Source organism: Plectropomus leopardus, chromosome 11 (genome assembly GCF_008729295.1).
Source record: "Plectropomus leopardus isolate mb chromosome 11, YSFRI_Pleo_2.0, whole genome shotgun sequence".
Lineage (NCBI taxonomy): Eukaryota > Metazoa > Chordata > Actinopteri > Perciformes > Serranidae > Plectropomus > Plectropomus leopardus.
In genome coordinates, this window is record NC_056473.1 from 22,883,027 (window position 1) to 22,904,783 (window position 21,757).

General features: G+C 42.5%; 1 protein-coding gene across 1 annotated transcript in view; it reads left to right on the top strand.

Annotated features, from left to right (window-relative positions):
- b4galnt4a (beta-1,4-N-acetyl-galactosaminyl transferase 4a) overlaps positions 1–21,757 on the top strand; it is a 162,586-nt gene that overhangs the window by 32,748 nt on the left and 108,081 nt on the right. The window contains exon 2 of the mRNA XM_042495373.1: positions 19,728–19,840. Within this exon, the coding sequence (XP_042351307.1) occupies positions 19,728–19,840 (113 nt within the window). The remainder of the gene's footprint in view (positions 1–19,727; positions 19,841–21,757) is intronic.

Genomic DNA, 21,757 nt, shown 5'->3' on the forward strand with positions numbered 1-21,757 from the left:
ACTGCGAAATACAAAAGCCCATTCTGCTGAGTGTGGGCTCAGTGAACGTGCGCTCTCTGAAACAACACTCTCACAACTAAGCAGACTTCTTTCATGTTCCTACTCTTTTGACATACACTGATCACTCTTCAGGTGCTTTCTTGAAATAGGCTGAAGGTTTAATTGGATAGTGTTGAGCTCTAAAGACAGTGTAATGCCTATTAAAGTGTGTCAGATCAGTGAATGATAGTCTGACTTGGCACACGTGTTACCTTATGACTTAACGCCACTGATCGGTAGAAGCTGCAGTCAGAAATGTGGCAGGTCTTGAAAAGGGATAGCTGATGGTGACAAAACAAGTGAAATGACAGACTTACTCTTGCTAATGTGGTGGTATTCTGGTGATGCTGTTTTATATCTTACCCACAGTTGCATTTTTGGAAAATTCAAGATTTCACACATTGATATTTGTGCAAGAATTGTTATAAAGACTAGTGACTTGCCCATTCAAAATATGCCTGTTTGGAACAGGCACAGTACACAGCCTGTGGTGCTGCTGCACTCACAAACTGCTCACCCAAACAAAAGTTTTGAGTACTTCTTCTACTACTGCTGATACCTTTATTCCCAGTTAGAGAAGGGTGAAAAGTAAAGCAAAACGGCCCTCACATCAGTACATCTGCTCGTGAAAACATCAAATTGTGGCTGCCAGAGTCAGAAAAACCTGGTAAATACACTTAATGGATGTATTAATTTCCAAATAGTTATATACTCTTTAAAATGCTCTTTAATGTCTGTTGACTTTCGAGCACCCAACCATAAATCAGGCTTCAGCTCGAGTTTACTGGGCAGGAAGAGCAGGAGGAGAGTGGCTTACACGGAGACGGCCCTTCAGCGCTGCTTCACACCTCCTCTTCCCTCCTCTTCCCTCCCCTCCACCCTCAGACCATCACAAATAGATTTTAATTATTTGGGAAACTCTGAATGCTCACGATAATAGACAATATTGCAACCATTTTTGCAATTTTCACTGGCAAAAAATTTCATAAAAAAAACAAAAAAACACCAAAATATCACAGTTTGAGTTTCATTGGCAGAGTGGTGCTGTTCCTGTGGGCTATCCGTTCTGTTCGTTGACTCCAGAAAAGTGAAGAAGAGTTTGGTTGTAATTTTAGCACATCCAGCATTGAGCAGCAGAAATGAGTCCTTGGAGCCCTGAAGCCCCGCCCCCACTGCCTCACAGAGAACGGTTTGCTTTTTTTAATTTAAATTTTGTTCATATTAAAAGTGTCCCTTCTACAATTAGCACAAAATTTGACATAGCATGCCCTCGGGAAAAATGGATGCAGACAGTCAGACAGACAGATTGACGGATGCGGTTTTCTTCATTGTATGGTAGGATAACATGATAGTTAGCTTTTTTAAAAAAATATTGAAAAAAGCAGTTAGTTATCAGGAATGTGGCATAAAGGCTAAAACTTTAGGCAATATTTAATCACACATAAATGTTTTTTAATGCTGACATAGTATTTTGACTAGCTCTAAGGAAGTCAGAGTTGCAAAACAGATGGTGAGGCAAAAAACTCCAGAACGCCAGAAACAGAGAACACTACGTCGATGGAAAGAAAGAGGACGGAGAGATTATGTCAGGTTAATAAAAGCTCACGACTCAGGGGGAGGTCTTGTTTTGGTTCCACAGTATGTGTGTAGACCGACAACAGGATAGTATAGTGAGTGTTGCTATGGGTAACAGATTGAAAGATGCTTTTCTGCCTTCACCTCATGCTTGGGTCGCCCAAGGCGGCGGTTTTCAACATTAAATCCTCCTACAGGGTGAATGACTGGTTGCCCAGGGAGACGACTGCAAGGGTCCACAGACTTTGGTATACCAAGAGCAGAGCGGCGTCTGGTTCATTTCTCTGCCAAATATTGGTTGTTAGCTGCCTGTCCATTAGTTTTGCCTCAGGTTTAAGAGAATGTTAGTGTAATTTCTGTGTTTCGATTCTCGGTGCTTGGCTCAGTAGGTCAGAAATGGCTGTATAGTTACAAGAGTTCACATACGGGTCATAACACACTTCATGTCAGTCACAGATGAATAAACTGTGGCAGCTCCTCTCCTCCCCTGAAATAAGGTAATATAATGAAGTACTTCAGGTCAGGAGGCAATAAAATATTATGAGGTCTCATGCATCAGCCAGTGTGCTTTACATAGGGGCCCAAGATAGACTGCATAAGGTTACATATACCTTGTGTGTACATGAACAATACAATTTACACATCAGTATTTATAAAATTTCTGAAATATACTAATGCAATCTGTGTGAAATCTTAAATGTCTAATGTAGAAACTAGAGGGGCACGTGGATTGCGCATATCCCCACCGAGGCCAGATGCTCTATCTTGCAATCAGGGGTGCAAATCTATCACCTTTCAGGCGAAAATCGCCGTTTTGAAACCATAATAGGTCATTTTTGTGATTCGTGTCGATCTGGTGAATTTTTCAAAATGGGGTTGGGGGGACTGTGAGGACAAGGTGCTGAAATAAGCCTCCCTCGCTGTACTCTCACCACTAAAAACAAAAAACTGACTGACCGCATTTCGTTTTGCAGGGACTACATGCTGTGAGGCAGAATGCAACACATAACTGTAATTCTCTGTTCTCTGATTGACCTTCGTCGCCTTGATTGACGGTCACGCTGTGTAACTATCAGCTCAGTTTGATTATCAGTGGCACGGCGTCCCTGTCACCTTTTTCCCCTCTGACGAGTTTGCACCCCAGCGCTGTGTTAATGAAAGCGAAAAATAATTTATGTATCCACCCTTTGTATTGGTTCCTGTGGTTATTATACTGCAGACACTTATGAGCCCGAGGAACCCCTCTTGATTATTAGAATTTCCCTTTAGCAGTTTGATAAATAAACCCTGATACGACTTAAGCTGCATGTGTTCACAGTACTAGTGACAACGCAACAGCCTAACCAGCTACATTATCGCTGGGTTGAAGTGTTGCTCATCATCACATGCTTGTGTGTGTCTGCTACTTGGCACAAGGCACCTTGACTGAACATCATTAAAAGTTCGTACTCGGTCAAAAAAATGCATTTGAGCCCCATTTCACCATCACAATTCACCACCTCACTGCATCCCCGTCTGCACCGCAGTGTAAAGAAAGCTAGCAGAGCATCAGCTAACTAAGCTAAATAGGGCAGTGCCTCCGCTAGAAACAATAATATGATTAGCTGATGCTTCGTAGTGTCATTGGAGCGCTACAAAAAGCTAAGGCCAGCTCAACTTTCCCTGGTAGCATGTTACGCACGTCTGTAGCGATAAGTGTCGCATGCCAGTTTGTGGCTTCATGTCACTGGTTTCTATGAAAAATGACTTGTAACCTGTTGCTGTGTCACTCATAGTGTAAACACAGCATTTTGCTTTTTTTTTCAGATTTACAGTATACTAATCAAGAAACTATTATTATTTTCTAGTTTCACTTTGAATCAATAAAATACTTGATGTGGCCCTCGACACACAAACCAAAAAATATGACACCTGAATCCAAGTTTGCATGATCTGATGGCATCCAGTGAAAGCAACAGACAGCGAATGCACAGCAACACAGTGATATCAGCTTTTGATCTTACATGTGTCAGTCATCCAGCCAATTTATTCTCTGGCGCTTCTGCTTGTTTCTCTGTTAAGAATGTTGCCAAGCAGGGAGACACAGAAGCCTGAGATATTCTGACGCTGTGCTTGGACATGTTGTGATCTGGCTCTGCGAATCAGTGGAGAAACGCATTGATTGATCTGTCTGTGCTCAAACACTGAGCACGTTGGGCATCTGTTCAATTAAGCACATTAAAATGATTTTAGTGCACCCTCTGCTCACCCTAGTAACGACGGCTCCCTTGACGATCCCTTCAAAATGGAAGCGGATCTGTCAGATAGCTTTCCCAATTACTCACACACACCAACTTGCAGCGTTAGTTTTATTTATTTCCTTCTAGCTTTTTTTCGTGACTCAACGAGTCTCGTCTCGTTTGATGTCTTTGATGTTTATAAATAAACAGGTTTTTTTTTTCATTATTTTTTGTTTTTACATCAGGAAACTGATGGCTACACTGGATGTATCATAGGAGGTGTGTGCTGAAAATAATGTACAAAGCAAGTAAGCAACATACTGTAAGTCACCACGAAGGTCTGAAATAGAATGATGCTACACACCTGGTTTTGCATATTCATCACTTACAAGTGTGAATAAAATCATTTTTAATGGTACGCACAGATTTGTTTCTTACTAGCAGAATTTTGCTGATAAAGACCAAGAGATGCACATGAGTTGCAGGGAAGCTACACTGTAAGGGACTGTTCGTTGTTTATCAGAGGGGTTGGCTGGGTGTGACTTTTTCTTTTTTAAAATCTTGACCCTCACCTGAGCTACAACTATTTTTCCTTGAGCCCTGCTTACCTTATTTGTAAGATATTCACGCCAAATGCGCAGTATGGAGGCAATAAGACTTATTACTAAAACAAACTGCTAATATCTTTCAAAAAATGCCAATCTTTCTTACAAATTGCATCACACAAACTGTGCGTGCACTTCAGCAGAATAAGGGTGCATTATGGACAAACGTCCTACCCGACCGCACGCACGCTCACGGCTGTTATTCAATAATGCATTCAAGAATACAGTATTTAATGTCTTTTAGAGGATCTGATTAGTGCAAACGTGGGGGGAATTTTACATGACACTTGTTGAATAAACTGATTTTGATGTTAAATTTGGTTAGGTTTACAGACAAAAATAACGCACATGATGTGTTCAAATATCGGAAATTAGAAAACTACCAATGAATTCTATTTACAGTTTCTGGCTATGATAAATGGTGTGATTTTGGTGATTTTTAAAGACAACACATCTTTCAATACCACCAGTGAGTTCTGGGGTTCAGAGGATATTTAAAATGGATACAAAATACAACCTTTCTTAGTTGTATGTCCCTCCCCTAAGATGAAAATGAAAAATATAAGTCCCACCCTGATGCTTAAAAAATGATATGATATGCCTCCCACATTTTACACCACCCTCTCTTCCCGAAATAATGAAGGGTCCCTAAGTAGACCTGGAGTTGAGACTTTTAACCAGTGTAATGATCAGTGATCACACACTCGCTGTCTGCAGATGACAAACTCAAGCAAAGACACACTCCCGAAGTGTTTAAATGTAGACCCTTAAGAGAGGCGTACAGAATTTGACCTCTCCTTTCTTGCTGAGTGTATTTTTTACCAAGGCTGAGCCGGACTCCCTAACTCTTTTGCTTTGTCTGCGGTTAATGTGTCTCATCCCTGAACTCGCTCGCTCACCTTCCTTTTCATTTCCAAACCGTCTTCAGAGTTGTCGATCAATGGCTTCTGCTGTTGCCTTCATATTTGCAGCGTGACCAGCCTCTGCTGTCGCTGGAGGATACGAAAAGGAACACCCATGAATAATTTACAGCAAGCAGGAATATGTAAACGGGTAAACAGACACAAGAAACAAAATGCAAACAATTGCAGCAGCTTGCATGAATTAATTGCACGGTCGAGTCCTGTGTTCTCCTTTATTGGAGCTCTCTGTCCTTCATGAGTGATTCAGGGTCAGCAGGCCGTGGGGGTTTTTGTAGCGGGATAAGTGAGTGTGCTGATGGTGGGCCGGCTGATGTGGAAGCAGAGTTGCATTGCAATTTCGTGCATTTGTTTGCTCAGATTTTATGTAATGCTGTTTACTTAGCTGAATAGTAACACATACTGTTATTTTGTCTCCACTGTTGCAGCAATATTGAATTAGCATATTGCACCTCAGAAAGGCAGTAATTGCTAAGTATTGCTGTAATTGGACTGTTCATTAGAGAGACGCTGACTAGGCAGTTCCCTCTTCAGCACCAAGAAGTAGACGCTTGTGTAATGAGGTTTCTCTGCGTTATTATTTTATTCAAACGCTGTGAAACATCCATGTGGTAAAGAATCCTGTAATTGAATTAATTCCATTGAACTACTACAATCACTTCAAAGTGAATCACTGCTTTCACATGTGGCATGTTGACAGCGTAGAGAGTTAAAAAAAGGGTTTCTACCACCAGTAACCAGCAGATGATGTGTCCAAGTAACTGTCAGAGTGGAGGGCAGAGGAGGGGGAGATAGGACGTGACAGAGTGGCCCCATTTGAGGTTGTCACAGAGTCCCGAGAGTGACGACACCGACCCAAGACGAATCGAGGCCCAGCTGGCTCCCTGGATGGCTCGTATAAGTTGCGTGATCATAAATAGCCAGGGCCCCATTGCAGGGTGGAGGTGGTTTGTCATCAGGCTTGGCCCCAGCCGGGCCACTGACTCCCCGACGAGAAGGGAATTTATCACTGTACAGTGATAAGACAAGGCTATTATTGTTTCTGTCCTCCTCCTTCTCCTCGCCCACATCCCTTCCCTCTCCCTCCCCGCTTGTATGGAACACATAACCTCTTCCTTTTCTTCCAAGTTTCTCGCTCCCTTGTTCCCTCTTCCTCTGTCCTCCTTTTCCTCATCCTGTCTTCTTTCATCTTTTATTCTCCCGCTGTAACCTCTCACCACCACTACCCTGCATTTTTTTTTTTTTTTGGCTCCCTCCTTCACCATCTTCTATCTCTTTCTATCAGCACACAGGCGATATTATCAGGAAAGTAATGACTCCATGGGACGACGATAATCAGATACTCGGTAGAGGATAATGACCACACCGGGGTTCTACACGGAAATAATATTCAGGTATTAATCGCTGCCGACACATCAGACGACTGCACAGAATGATTGAGAGGAAGAGAAGGGGAGAGGAAAGGAGGAAAAGATAAAAGATGTGTAGGAAGTGCAAGTACGACAGCCAGGAATGAGGTGGGGAGAGAAGAAAGGATGACAGAGGAGAGTGTTTGTGAGGGAGGCAAAGAAAGAGGAGAGAGATGGTAAACAGAGTCAGGTTATTTAGGGGTCAGTCTTGTCTCAAGTGTTTTGTGGTTTCTGAAATACAATTTGTCTTCGTCTTTTAGTGAGGCATAGCTAAACTCTCCATTTTCCTGCACCTCTCTTTCCTTTTTCTGACACCTCTGTGTCTCGTCCTGTTGTTGCTCCCGCAAGAAAAGTTGCTTTGCTCTGTCATTTTTATTTTAGTTCTGGCTCACATAGCTCGGTGCCACGAGACTGGAAAGCCCGGGCCTCCGCTCTCAAGTTTGTCATGAGCAAGTTTTTTTGGATGCAGGCCTGGTACAGGCTCCTCTTTCATTGTCTCCCCGCGCGGCGGCTCGGCTGTCAGGAGCGCAGAAGATGGATGAATTATCGCGGAAAGGTCTCCTTCAGCGCTCTCACCTCATTTAGATGCTCCGGTCGGCTCCGACTCTTGCTAACATCGTGACAGCGTGTTAGCCTAGCACCAAGGCCCCTTTTGTTTCTTTGTTTACAAATGTATGCTAATGAGCGAGGGAGATCAGGAAGCAGGCAACCCCTGCATGCTCACTCTAATTCCTCCCCCAGTGACACATCAGCTGTGACAGTTGTGGCTCTGCAGAGGCTCAGAGTAGCCTCCTTATCTCCTCCGCTGTGATTGGAGCAGCTGCCTCTGGGTGTCACCGGCAACTGTGAGGATTGCTTTGTGGTGTGCTCGTGTGTGTGTGTGTGTTTGTGAATACGCCTACAGTATGCATCTTTTTACACTTGCTCATAGGGGCATAATTAACACTCAGGAGACTGAGAACTCTGGACACTTTAAGCCTTTATGTCAGAATATGCAGTGATGCACGTACAAGGCATCTCGAGGGAGTTTATGTTTTTCATACGTGTAAAGCACAAACAACAAGTCTGTGTGTGTGTGTGTGTGTGTGTGTGTGTGTGTGTGTGTGTGTGTGCGTGTGTATGTGTATGAGTAAGAAACATGTATTAAGTCATTCATCTTTCTATCTTCCTCCTTGTGCCATCGACCATGATGGAAATGTTTCCCTTTTCGTCTCTCGTCTCCATGGCAACCCAGAGCAGGGCCAAAGCAGACCTTATAGGCCTCCAGACGGCAAGTGGAGTTCACAGAGGCCTCGGGCACTAAGCAGCAGGAGGAGATGGGGAGAGGCAGACAGCCATTTAGAGGTGAGCAGCAGGGCGAGTGGGCTGGCAGGTCGCAGAGGGATCAGACTGTTAAGCTCCGCAGCCTATGGCCACATACCAACTAGATGGGAGGTTGACAGAAATATGTCATCTTTTTTTTTTTTTTTTACATTGTTTGCCAATGACATGACCTGAGTAGCCAGCTAACAAGCCCCTTAAAATATCTGTCCCATGCTCGGTCGAGAATTTAAAGCAAGAGTTATCAAGGGTGGAGAGTATCCAGTTTGTACCATCAGAGAAGTCACAATTCTGCAAACTATATCTGGTGATATTTCTTCACATGGTGCCATATTTTAGACTTACACAGCTTTAGGCTATCACATCCTAGGCCCTGTTCAGCTGCCAGTGAGATGAGCGTAAACACCCTCAAGAGCAGATAATATGTGTGTTTAAGTTTCGAGTAGAGAGCGAGTGGGATAGAAACCTCATTGGAGCCCAGATGGTCTAGAGAGAAGCAGTATCCTGGCTTTTCACAGCCTTTTTGATAGTGGATGTTATCTGTTTAATAGCAGCCTTCATATTTCCACACTATGGTAAGTAGGGATAAATATGCATAACTGGAAGGCCAGAGATTTTCTTTTCATATTTGTACACATAGTACTGTAGATGTTATGAACATGAGCATGCAGCTTTTCATTGTGAATGCAGCACACCTCAGTCTGATCCCAAATGTTGTACATTTTTCAAACTCATCTACTCTGCAATGCAAATGTTTAATTAATTCTATTCATTAGATTTGGTTGTTAAAAATACACTCTTAAGTAATGCTGCATGATTATGGCCAAAATTATAATCAGGATTGTTTTGATCAACATTGAGATCAAAATTATTTGTCATGATTTCTCATTATAAATTTTTTTTAAAAAAGTTGCACTTTAATATAAATTAATAATGTGCTGATTTCACTTCCATATTGTGCTACATTCCAGCTGATGTAAAAATCCTCATATCCAAATAAAGGCCCAGACACACCAAACCGACATCAAAGACCAAGCCAACTGTTGCGTTTCCTCGTGTCGCTCTATGAGCTCAATGGCTTAAGAAGTAAGTGTTACCCTTGATAACAAGTTCGTTTCGAACTCGCTCACACTTGACTTTGGTCATTAGTTTACTTTCCTCACTTCCGTTTCTTTTTTCATGCGTTGAGCTGAACTTCTGATCAGAGAGATTTGATTCATCTATAGGCTGCGTTGTCTCTGATGCCAATTCAGCATGCTAAATCATCAGAAAAAAAGCTGATGAAGGCCAGTGGTGTGGGACAGACACGGATGCTCTCCAAATGCCCAACACAGACCAATGACAGACTGTCAGCTTGGTGCATCAGGGCCTTTACTTTAGAAAAAACATTTTTTTTCACCTGAATTCAGTGTATCTTCCATGAGTAAGTATCTTTTGCTGTGTATTTTTTTTTTTTTTCGTTCACAAGTGTTCACAGTAAGGTGACCCGCTGCAGCTCACCTTTATGGATTTAGGAGTCGAGGCTGAACAAGGACATGAGTTGACTTTATTCTTCTTGGCCTTCATGCATTTATTTGGCTGCAGATTGTGGAGGTTTTTTTTAATAGAAGTTTAACAAGATAGCTGTGTTGCTTTGTGCTGCACGCACAAGTCTCATGCACTCTTTCATGAGATTTGTTCTGAAATACTTCCAAACAATGGATGATGATGGTTGATGACAGGTGATTTTCGTTTTGCCCGTCAACATTCAGTAAAGTTTTTCACAGACTGCTGCTGCACGGTGCGCACGTAGCATTAGACAGCTATGTGGAGGCTGGCTGTCAGTTATAAACTGCTTGATTTCATCTGCAGCAGAGTTGTCTATGAGCAGTGTACGCATATTAAGTGTCAATATCACAGCCAATCATGTTCATTTAATTGTGGGACGCCAAAATCATGATCAATATTTGATTAACTGTTAAGCCCTACCTCTAAGTATTAGTGTGCATTTGTGTGCTTGTGAGTATGTGTGAGTTCATAGTCAAACACTACAATAAGGTCATTCCATTTTCTCTCAGGCTGTCTATTAATCTTTGAGTGCTCTGGGCCTTAGGGCTCTGATTTTATGTTTGTCTCCATCCAAAGCATTTTGTTTTTTTGTTATTTGAATTTTCCTAAGTGGCGGCTTTAGTGCGCTATTAGTGGAGTGCAAAACATTACCGGAGCTTAGAGAAGAGGGTAGAAAAGAGGAAGAGAGTGGGACCTCTTTGCCCCTGACCCATATTACAGCACATTAAGCATCTCTGCAATCCCTCTTTCTCTCTGCCCTACACACCCACAGGCCTACAAGCACACTTTCTCTCCAGCTACATGCTCTTTTCTCCCATTAAGTTCTCTCTCTCGCTCCTCTGTCTTTCCTTGCCCCTCTCCGTCTCAGTCCCTTTGTCTCTATTTATCTCATCTCCAAAGCCTTGTTATGCCTCTTGTCTTAATGCACTCTCGCTTTCCTCACAAGGCTGTGTTGTTCGAGCCGAACTAAAGGCCAGGGAGTGCAGTACTGAGAGCCAGGCCTATTCATCAGTTTCACAGCAGCCTTCCACTCTGCTTCATTACTGACTGGCTAATGGCACAGATCAGTGCAGTTTATTTGCTATAATTAGCGAGCTCCATTTGGCCAGTGCGGCCCCGGTGAAGCCTGCTGCACTTGTGCTGCCCCCTGCCACGCCACCCTGCGCATGTGGGTGCACAAACGCTTGGCTGTTGCATCGGAAAGTGTCATTAAGAAGCTATACTGGCCCATCACTTAGCCATCCTCCATTGCCTTGAGTCAACCATGTCTTATAATGCCTGATTGCAGAGCAAAAAGCCATGAGCCTTGTAAAACTTTATAAGCTCTGCGCTTGTTAAAAGTAGAAGTGTATTGAAAATGCATAGCAGAGCGTGCGGGACAGGGATGGAAAGGGAATGAGTAACTCAGTCAGTCAGTTAATGGCTGACTGAGTAATGAGCGACTGAATGAGTGAACATGCGAGCAACCGGCAAATGGTGGGCCCTCGCCCTGTGGTTACACCCTCTTCTTTACTTTTCTCTCACAGGCTCTCGTCCTTGCATCCCACTCGACTTCCTCTTACTGTCTCCATCAGTGTTCCCCCTTGACTTCCAGTTTAATCGCCTCCCTCGTACCCTCTTGCATTCTAAACCCTTGCACCCTATCCCCCCTCTCGCTTATTCTCCCCATCTCTCTCCCACTCTCGTGTTCTGAAAAGCCTCTTGTTTCGTCGTTGTATGCAATTTTAATCTTGTTCCCCCCGATGAAGGGAGAGGAGGCGAGGGGTGTATTTGACGTCCTCTCACGTTGCTGGTGCTAGCTCAAGAGGAGTACAGGCTACGTCACAGAGATAGAGTCGCAGTGAACCTGCCGAGTAGAGGAGATCAACCCCATTAATAATTTACACAGAGCATGCTGTTGCAGTGTGCTCGTCCACTCTCACTGTAACTCTTTTGTCTCGTCTCCTTCCAAACCTTTCTATCCTGCGTCTATGTTTGATTCTCGCTTATCATTCTTACAAATTTTCAGTTTCTATCCATCAGTTCCAATCACCTACTTTATTAGGTAAACTTGCTCACTGATGCAAACAGCCAACTCCACCGAACAAGCAATCAGTGTGACGCGACAAGGTCAAGTTCACTTTAAACCACAAATGAGAATAGGCAAGCAGCGTAAGCAAGGCAACTTTGATTGAAGTATGGTCGTTGCAGAGCCAGAGGTTATTGTTCCAGCATCACAGTTGGCCTCCTGGGATTTAAGAAAATAGAAAACGTGCAGTTTGCTGCATTTAAGCAGGCAAAAACCCCTTGACAGTGAGGAAGGTCAGGGGCAGGTGGCTCACAGGCAGGCCAGTATGCAACGACTCAGTGCAACAGAAGGGCATGTGTGAATTAAGTTCATCAAACCTCGAGGCAGCAACTGCAAAAGACCAAGCTGGGGCACAGTTTCGTTATCCAAAACATCGGCCTAAAGCCGCAGCAGTCACCTGATCAACGAACTATAATGGCCAGACAGTGGGAATACTCTACCTAGTCTTGATTTTGGGTGCGACATGCTGGCAGCAGGGTAAAAATTTAAAGTAAACAGTATGAAGTCATCCATCGGCCCAGCCTTGTGTCAAAGAAACAGCCTTGTGGTAGCTGTGTGGGAGTATTTTCTTGCACAAATTAGGCCCCATGATACCACATACCCTTCATTTGAATGCCAGAGTCTACTAAAACATTGTTGCTGACCAGTAATCCTTTTTCACATGGCTACCTCCGACAAGGATAGCGTCACGACTACCCTCTTTATAATCTCAAAATACTTACAGAAATGACAAATGACCTCAGTGTTCTCCACTTGCCTGCACAGTCTGTGGGACTCAATCCAATAAAACATCTTTGGGATGAGATTGAATAAAGGGCTAGTACAAAACCAAAGCTAAAGAATCAGATGCAAGTGAAACATACTGTTGAGTCAGAGAAGATCAAAAAATTTCCAGCACCATTTGAAAACATTTATAGTACTTCCATTTCATTTTTTTTTTTCCAAAAATCAATCACTTCCCAATAACAATAGCACATATAAAATGTATTTTATTAAATAAGTCAGTCATCAGGATAATAATCAACAATCTTTTTTTTTTAAATTGACAAAACATCCAGTCTGGGCTACTGTCTAATAAGCGGTAACATCTGGGTCGAAAAATGAAGCCAGTATGGAAGTGCAGTTCTTTGAATAGCCACTTGAAGCTGGCTACAAAAACCAGTCAATCCCCATAGACACTGATGGTAAAATGCCCAACTTTTCAGCAGAAATTAAGACGTTAACAGCCTGCTACAAAAAGAACTGTTTTGATCTCTATAGCATATTTACCCCCTCATGACAATTTCTATACAAATTCCCCTTATACTTTTTATTGAGGCTCAAAATTACGTCATAGTGTACTTGCCTTCTCAGCCAGTTTTGCCCCTTGCTCCTGCACAGTGTCAGCCTCTCCCCTAAATATGGCGACTTCGGCTTCCAAAAACCAAGATGGCAAAAGCTGAAATGCCAGACTTGAGGCTTCAAAATGGGAGTCCACAAACCAGTGGGTGACATTGCAGTGGCTCTATCCATTAATTTTTCTATGTTGTATGAACAAAGAAGGCGAGGACCCACTTTTCATGTAGATATATAAACGACTCATTCTAAGGTAACAAAAACAAGACAATTAGTTTTCAGTGACTAAAATCGAATGAAAATGTTGTTATGAATATTATATACCTTTCCACAGCTCTGCCCCTAAAGCCTACACATGCGACCTTTATAAGACATCACGCTTATTGTAAAAAAATAATAAAGGTTTTATGTGTCAAGCTTCAAGCATGTGAGGATCCTCTACTTCATTCTGTTTTATATTTTTGGAGGGTTTAGACTGGGAAGGTCAGTTAGATGAAACAATCATCACTTTTTACTCTGAAAAACTTGTTTTAGGCACTATTTTATATATTTAAAATAGGGTACATTATGATAGACTTGAAAATATGTGATAGTTGCAGCCCTTTAGATATGTACTTTGAATGTCAACCATGACAACAAATAGATTTTTGACCGTCTTCTAAACATTTTAATGTGTGTCTGTAACCATGACGCAACTTTTCCCCTGCTTTGTTCTGTTGCTAGTCCTTGAACCAACTGTTGAATATTGAGTGTCCTCGAGTGCGCCTTTTCAAAGGAGACCATGTCGGAACCACTTTTGAGATAACTCTGGGATAATGATCAGTGGCGTAACCGCTGTGAGCTGCTGTGTTTGACTGTGTGCTATTATCTCCCCTGTTTATCCGAGGGCTGTAATATGGAACAGATTCCGAGGGCTCCCAAACAGATCATTATTAACTAATTTGGTATGAGTGGATCTCACATAGGTCACTTAGGTTCAAACCAGGGTCTGTATAAAGATGGACGATGCGCCCCCACCTGGCCCCCGGTATGCTTAAGTGAGGCTAAAACATCCCAGATACAGCCGCTGCCATCCTGTGCTGGTGACGTCATTTGGAGCCGAAGTCTGCGATGTAGCAATCTCTGAGGTGGGGGTGTTCCCACCAAAACACCTGTCTGACCAATCGTGAGCAGCCCCATTGAAAGCAAGTGCACGGATTGGCTCACTCTGTCAGACATTGTAGAATTTAATATATAACTCATTAAAACCAAACTTAATAGAGAAACAATCACTTGAACAAACATCAGGGTGATTAGAACAACCTTCAGTGACAGAAATCATTTTCGGGAAAATGTATTTGGCATGTACTTTGAGATTTTAATTTGGCCCTTGTCCCATTCATGAAGAGGGTGGGCTTTATGACCTATACTGCAGCCAGGCACCAGGGGGCGATCCAGATGTTTAAGCTTCACTTTGAGGGAGCTGTCATGTTATCCATCTTTATATACAATCTATGGCTCAAACTAAAGTCCTCCCACTTAACCACTTCAGTTTTATTGATCTGTTCTGTAATGTTCAATTTTCTCTTCTTTTCTCTTCTAACTGCCCTTCGTCGCTGCTCTTGTAGCTCCTGCTGCGCTCACTTCTTTGATTCTGCGATTAGCATTCTGCTGTATCACCATTCTGTCTATCACTTAACATACAGTGGAGCACCGCCTTGCACTGAAACCGGGTGCTTGTTGTCAGTCTTGTTCGAAGATAAAACGAGACACCGAGATACAACGCGCACACACACATGCATATACTGTATGCATATACGCACAAAACCACTGAAACACACACGTACATATCAATTGGCGCTCGTATAGCGGAGATGAGAGCTCTGACAGCTGCAGTTCGCTGAAAGCTATAGAGTTTAGAATATCATTAGTTTTAAAAGGACAGCCAGACAAGGTGAAGTTATTACTCATTTCTCAAAAGTAGAGGAAGCCGCAGAAAGTTCCCCCAAATCCTTGCCTTTATCTACAGATTGCACTCACATCAACCTTAGATAAGACTGTTTATTGTGGTTTTTAATATACTCTGCGACAGACCTAACACTCCAAATACTGGTCTCTGTCTGTGTCCTCTGGAGGTTATAGAAGTTGCTTTCTGCCATCTAATCTGTAAATAGTGCTGTAGTTTTAGGACCAGAGGACATGAACAGATTAGGACAGAACATAAGAGAGGAGGCTCCCTAAATGATTAGTATTCTGCCTGGTCTCCTGCGGGTGGTGGAGCTCGTAGTCGATTGGCTTCCATTAACCTGCCAGTCTGCTCTTCATTACTTCATTAGAGCCTCCATGGAGGCTCGAGGAAGTCCCATCACAGTCCAGGGACGGGGACTGACTCCTGACTCGTTGCAGTTTGCCACGGGCGTCAGACTTACCTTGCTGCCTGGCTGCTGCTCTGAATCCGGTTCTTTCAGTCCTTTTTAACTTTGTATTGGTGAGTAAGTGAAAGCACAGCATGCTGGTTACTTAGGAGCACAACAGCCCCAGTGCAGGATAATAGGACCAAGGTCTGTAGGTTTGAATGGCTGATTCACCACTTCTGTGTTTTGATTGATTCACCGTACCTCTACTTCGTGCCATCAGGGGACAATCTTTATGACTCATTGATAAACTGTATAAAAATAATGGAATGTCACCCAGTGGATTTTGGCCTCAAAAGCCATTTTTGCTGTCGCCATCCGGGAATTTTTGAGCTACAAGTGACCATATTTGGATGACAGGAGGAGGGGAGAATAGATCTGACTCATATACTGTTGTGATGCCTCACAGACATCCTGTCAAAAAGTGGGCACATCCTTAATTATGCATAACTTTAAGCATTAACAACATGCAGATTGGCAAGTTATATAATAATCCAACAAAGTGCAGTGGTCATGAATGATAAAGTTAGCAATATACACCAAAACCTTTCTCTGTACCAGGCTATGAACATGTTTATTTCTTCTTTAAAGTTGGACATTTTAACATAGGAGTGTATGAGTACTGACTTGCTTTAGGAGCCAGCCTCAAGTGGCTATTTATGGAACTATGGTTTTTGGCACTTAAGCATTGGCTTCATTTTTCAGACCAGGAGGTTGTTGCTTGGACTAATTCAAACTGCAGCACCACGTCTTTCTGTATGACATATAAACTTCTCTTTTGAGAGTTTTAAGGAGTATTGAGGAGCAATATGTTGGCAAAGACTGTTTGAACATTTGCTCACACACAGGCGAGTGCTCTCTCTCACACACGCACACACACACACACACACACACACACACACACACACACACACACACACACACACACATACACATATGAACACAGAGTACAAGTACTTTGCAATTCTCATTATCTTCTCCTTTTGGGATTGTTGAAGAATTTATTAGAGGAATATATTAGCAGGAAATGTTCTTTTTTCCCCCATTTTTCAAACACTTATCCATACAAAGGGACTCTGTGAATGAGGCACTCATGACTTAAATGCAACCATAATGATTTAATATTGTTATTTTCGCGTTACACTTCTCTTGTTAAGGCCATTTTCCTATGGCTTTGCATAGAAAGCAAATATGCATTTTGTCCTGTTAATGCTAATATAGAATTCTTTTTTTCTCAAGAAAGGTAAGTTCAAAAATGATTCTCCTCAGACTTCAGAGGACAGTGCTTGAGGGAATCAGAGAAGAGGAGAGATGATTTAAAAGTTATGTTTTTGTTGAAGCTTTCCTCCCAATATTGTGTTGACTGCTTTGTGTCATCTGGCTGATGTTTCCATAGGTAGTTTTCTTTCTGTCAAACTCTAATGCTGTTAATCTTTCTCTATTTATTGAGGCATTAAGGAAAGCTCATATGGATTTGGCTGTCAGTTTGACCATCCACTGCTAGAGTATTCCTCTTGCATACAAAGTACAACGCCTTTCTATGACCTTATTGTACAGTGCAGACTATTTATAGGTGGAGGTCATTGTGAATATGATGCACCGAGGGCCCTATTATTTACAAGTGAGGTTTATTTCCACATAAGACTGATATGAGGTTTTTTTTTTGTGTTCTGTGCTCTCATTCATGTATAAGGTGATCACTGACTTACATAAATGAGGTGAGGTGAAGGGGGGCCTCACCTGGCTCCCTGGAGCATTGCCTGCTCATAATAGCCTCAGAAAAACAGTTAAGGGTAGATGTGCTGCCAGTTGACTCATGCAGTGACTCATGCAGTGTTTACTCAGCGGAGGAACAAAAATAAACAGCAAAATGAAGTGAGAAATGAATCGCAACACATAAAGAAATGGATTTGCGATTATGTTTCCCAGTTGTTTATTTTTTGTAATTTGTCATATTTTAATCGTAGTATCATGTCCTTTATTAAATATCTTTGTGGCATTTGACATGTAGGTGGACAAAATTTAAATACAAGCAGCCCGAAAACTCATGTGCCACTACTGAAGTCTACAAAAGAGGTTTTAGTTACCTTGTAAGATCAAAACTTGGAAGTTTGAAGTGTCCTGCTATTTTTGGCACAACAATGGCAGGAAAGTCAGGCTTGAAGTGAGACGAAGTAGAGCACGGCTACTCTTTGGTGTTTGCTCTTTGATCTGGTGGAGCTTTGATCGACCCCGGAGGACGTACTTAGACTGTCCATGTCGAGCTGCGGACTGACGGTCTTCACAGCACGGTTCCTGGGGTTCAAGTGGCCTTGTTTGACAAGGAAATGACATTCGCTGAAAGCTTTCTCGACTTCCATTGCTTGGTATTGTGTTCTTTCCTTTTTTTTGTTTTGGGTTGGGGTGACCTTTTCAGCGCACTTTGTCTTGGGGGAGACAAGAGTCAGAAAACATACAATGCAATATAGCCTTAAAAAAATCAGAGTAAGAGATGCGAAAGACAGTGTTGAGGGGAATGCTTTGTGAAAATGGCAATTTTCTCCTCCGTTTCATTTATTCAGCAAAAGGAGATGATTTTTTTTTTCAGATCAAAGCAGATTTTTATTACAGTTGTTTTGGAATCAGTGAAATTGCAAAGGGAATGGAGGGAGACAGGCAAGATGATATCCAAACAAATGAGGAAAACAAATCATCATGGCAGATTATGTTTGCTGGAGATTTTCTTGGGATGCAAAGCAAGTCGCACAGTAGGAAAAACCTCCATTTTTGCTACAGTTTTATTTTGAATTGGTTTGTTTTTCTACTGTTTCCTCTGTCGCTTTACGTGACTGAGCATGAAGCTATCTGTCTTTCCTCTTCTCCTTGACCGCATCAATCTCCGCTCAGCCCGACTCTGCCACACACAGACATCCCCCCACCCCCCAACTAATTCAGCCCACTCAGACTCTTTGTTAAGGGGACATATTGGAAAACCATTAGCTCTCATTATGCTTTATAGCCACCCGTTCTCCCCATTCTGTCTTTTAATCACAATCCATCCCCGTGTGTGTGTGTGTGTGTGTGTGTGTGTGTGCACGCCCTTCAGTGTGTGTGACTCTATGCATGTGCGTACACCTCAGTCACCCCCTGCTCAGCAGACAGTAATGAACCACTTTCGCTGTAATGCATTTGGGACACACATAAAGTCCCCAGCCCCCTCCCTCTTGCTTTTTATAGGGGAGTCAATGGCACAGGCGCCACTTTTTATGGCAGCCAATCCCGAGCTGCTGCAATGTTGTGCATTCGTGAGCCATGTCAGCCAAATGGGATTGAATGCTGTGCAATAGAAATAAAAAGAAATTGGAGTGAATAGAGTATGGATCCCTTTTTATATGAACTCTTCATAGAGGTAGAAACTCCTTATAGGAAATCTTGAGTATCCATTCGCTCCTTATAAGTCCAAATGACCAGGCTCTCATAAAGTGCTGAATATCCTGTTACTGCTCTGTATTGAATTATACTCCGGTTTGATCATCCATGACAGCATGTGTGTGATTGTATGTGCGTGTGTTTTGCTGGCAGCAAGGAGGGATGCAATTTTGACCATATGCTCTGTGACAGACACACACACACACACACACACACACACACACACACAGAAAATGTGCACACAAACACACACACACACACACACACACACACACACACACACACACAAGCACACACACATACACACACATACACACTTGTAATGAGTGGATTTAAATTCCGGTTGTTCTCTCCCGGCCAAGGCAACTGTCATCATTGTGCAGCAAAACTCCCATAATCCATCTGGGGCATGACAGCATCCTAACAGCTCCACTTCGCAGTGAGAAAAGCTATTCTTTATGTCTCTCCATTTCTCGATCTCTTCCTTTTTTTCTCCATTTTCACTCCCCACTCTTCACATTTCCCCTCCGGACTAGTTTTTATTCTCTCTTGTCTCTTTTTGCTTTTCCAATTACATTTTTTCCCACTTAATCTCCTTTTCCTCTGGAAACTTTTATCTGGGTTTGATTACATGAGAGTCTCAGTAGGAGGAAAAATGAGTGATAGCTCAAAATTATTGTTGACCACGCTGATGATGGTAATGAAGATATTCATAATTCTAATTGTGCTATAGATATGATAGAGATGTGAGTGACAATGATGTTAATAACAGCGATGATTAAAATGGAGATGAGGGTGATGACAATGAGTATGATGATGACAATAGCGGCGATGATAATGGTGCTTGGTGGCTTTCTGAGCGGTGTCCATGTTTTCACCTTGGCCCAGATGGAGAGAGACAGACGGAGGGGACGGACGCCAGCCGCAAGAGGGACACTCGCTCCTCAGCCGGCCACCACAAGAGTGAGGACACCAGCGACAGCAGGGAAGACGAGGCTGCAGTGAGTCTTTCATTATTGCTGTCTTCCTTCTGTTGTGTCTCACCACTGTGGACTGAATATTAATGCAATGTCACAACCTAAACACACACACACCCTGCACACCCACATCCCTCTGAGTAAGCAGCCATGAGGTTTATCCCTCGTGTGTGTGGAGGAGCTCATCAGGGCTCCCACAGTCACAGTCTGGATCTTAATTATCATCAAAAACACAGGGCTCTGTTCTCTGTGCACCCACTGATTAGTGCTCCTGTCTGCTGGTGCCCAACAGAAACAGTCCCCTCTCTCCCTAATTAGAAAGAGATAAGGGACGATGCAACATAAACTAGATGCATGTTAAGGTGTTTATGGAATTGACTAATACAGGAGGGGAAACATTACAGAATCTGATTTTGTTGTTGTGAAACTTTTCTTTTTGCTCATTAAAACCCCTCTACAGTTTAGCCTTGTGACCCCACCCACTGCACTGAATCTGAATAATGTTGCCATCTCTGGGATGCAATAGCTCAAAATATTTTGTGAACACATCATTCAATCTAACCTCCTCCTCGAGCTTTTATTTCTGTGATAGTTTTCATGCAGAGAAATGTGAAATTAGATAGAGCGATATAAAAAAGTAGCGCATGAGACAGAATTTGGACCACTGCCAGAGATCATTAGCACTTGGTACATGCAGCAGGAAACCACTGAGACAATCTGACACTTAAATTGCTATTCCCCCTGACAGTGGGGGGGGTTTTAGGGTTAAGTACAACAATTTTGGTTCCACACATTAGCTCCAACTGTGTTGAAACGGCCAGGTCCTGTTGCTTCCAACAAGCAGTCATCAAAATTCATCAAAACATCTTTGCATAACATTAACTGCTACCACTACTTTGACGACCAAGTGCAAATGTTTACATTCTGATCTGTTAAATTGGATAATAAAGAGAAACATATATTATTATTGTCAGGATATAGTTAGGAAATGTTGATTTTACACACAACTGCTTTTACACACAACACTTAAAACAGAACCTCCGGGTATGTCCAGACTTAAAGGAACACCCCACAAACGACCATTTGTATATCAATTCCTCACCTTGAGTTACGTTAAGCTCATGAAGAAAACTTTGTATTTCTCTAATGCCTTGTCGGTGAACAAGGAATCCAAAAATGGAGAAATTTCTTGATGAATTAAAGTCATTTGGGACTGCTTTTAACAACAGCAAAACTATATCAAACATTTGTTTAATAACTCACACAACTCGCGCAGTACAATCTAAGTCTCATTTATCCAGTCGTATGCTCTGTACTTGCCAAACATATGCATTTTTGCTAAACCACCCCCCCAAAACTTCCCAATAACCACTTTCAGAACCCGTTTACACACGGTATTAACATGCATCTTGAGTGATCTGATCAAAAGTGGACAGTACAAAATACAGCTGTAAACGACCAACAAGACACACTGTGACCCAGTCACTCAAACTGTTAACCGCATTTTTCATATTGTGCTAATGTGTCCTGATGCATCCCCGACAAGAACTACATCATTAGTGCTGGCCATGGTGGATTTTTTTTTTTTGGTGATAAGGGGCTAATGTCCTATAACTTAACCCTTTTTATGTTGAGATGGACGAAGTGTTGCGTGATCATGCATCGTTTTACCCTATTGGAGGAGATGCTGATTTCTGTTGACAACAACATCTTCAGTTGTACTGATACAACTGCTAACATGACTGGCAAGCTAGTGGGAGTGTGGACGTCATGATGGCGCGTTGGGCCCTTTGACGTTCTAAGGCAGGTGATGCAGGCAGTAATGAAATCTTAACACAAGTGGTCAGCTGGATGTGCATGACAGACACAGGTGTAAATGGAAATGTGTCTTGGCTGTCCGCTTGTGTTCAGATCACTGAAATGCATGTTAATACCAGGTAT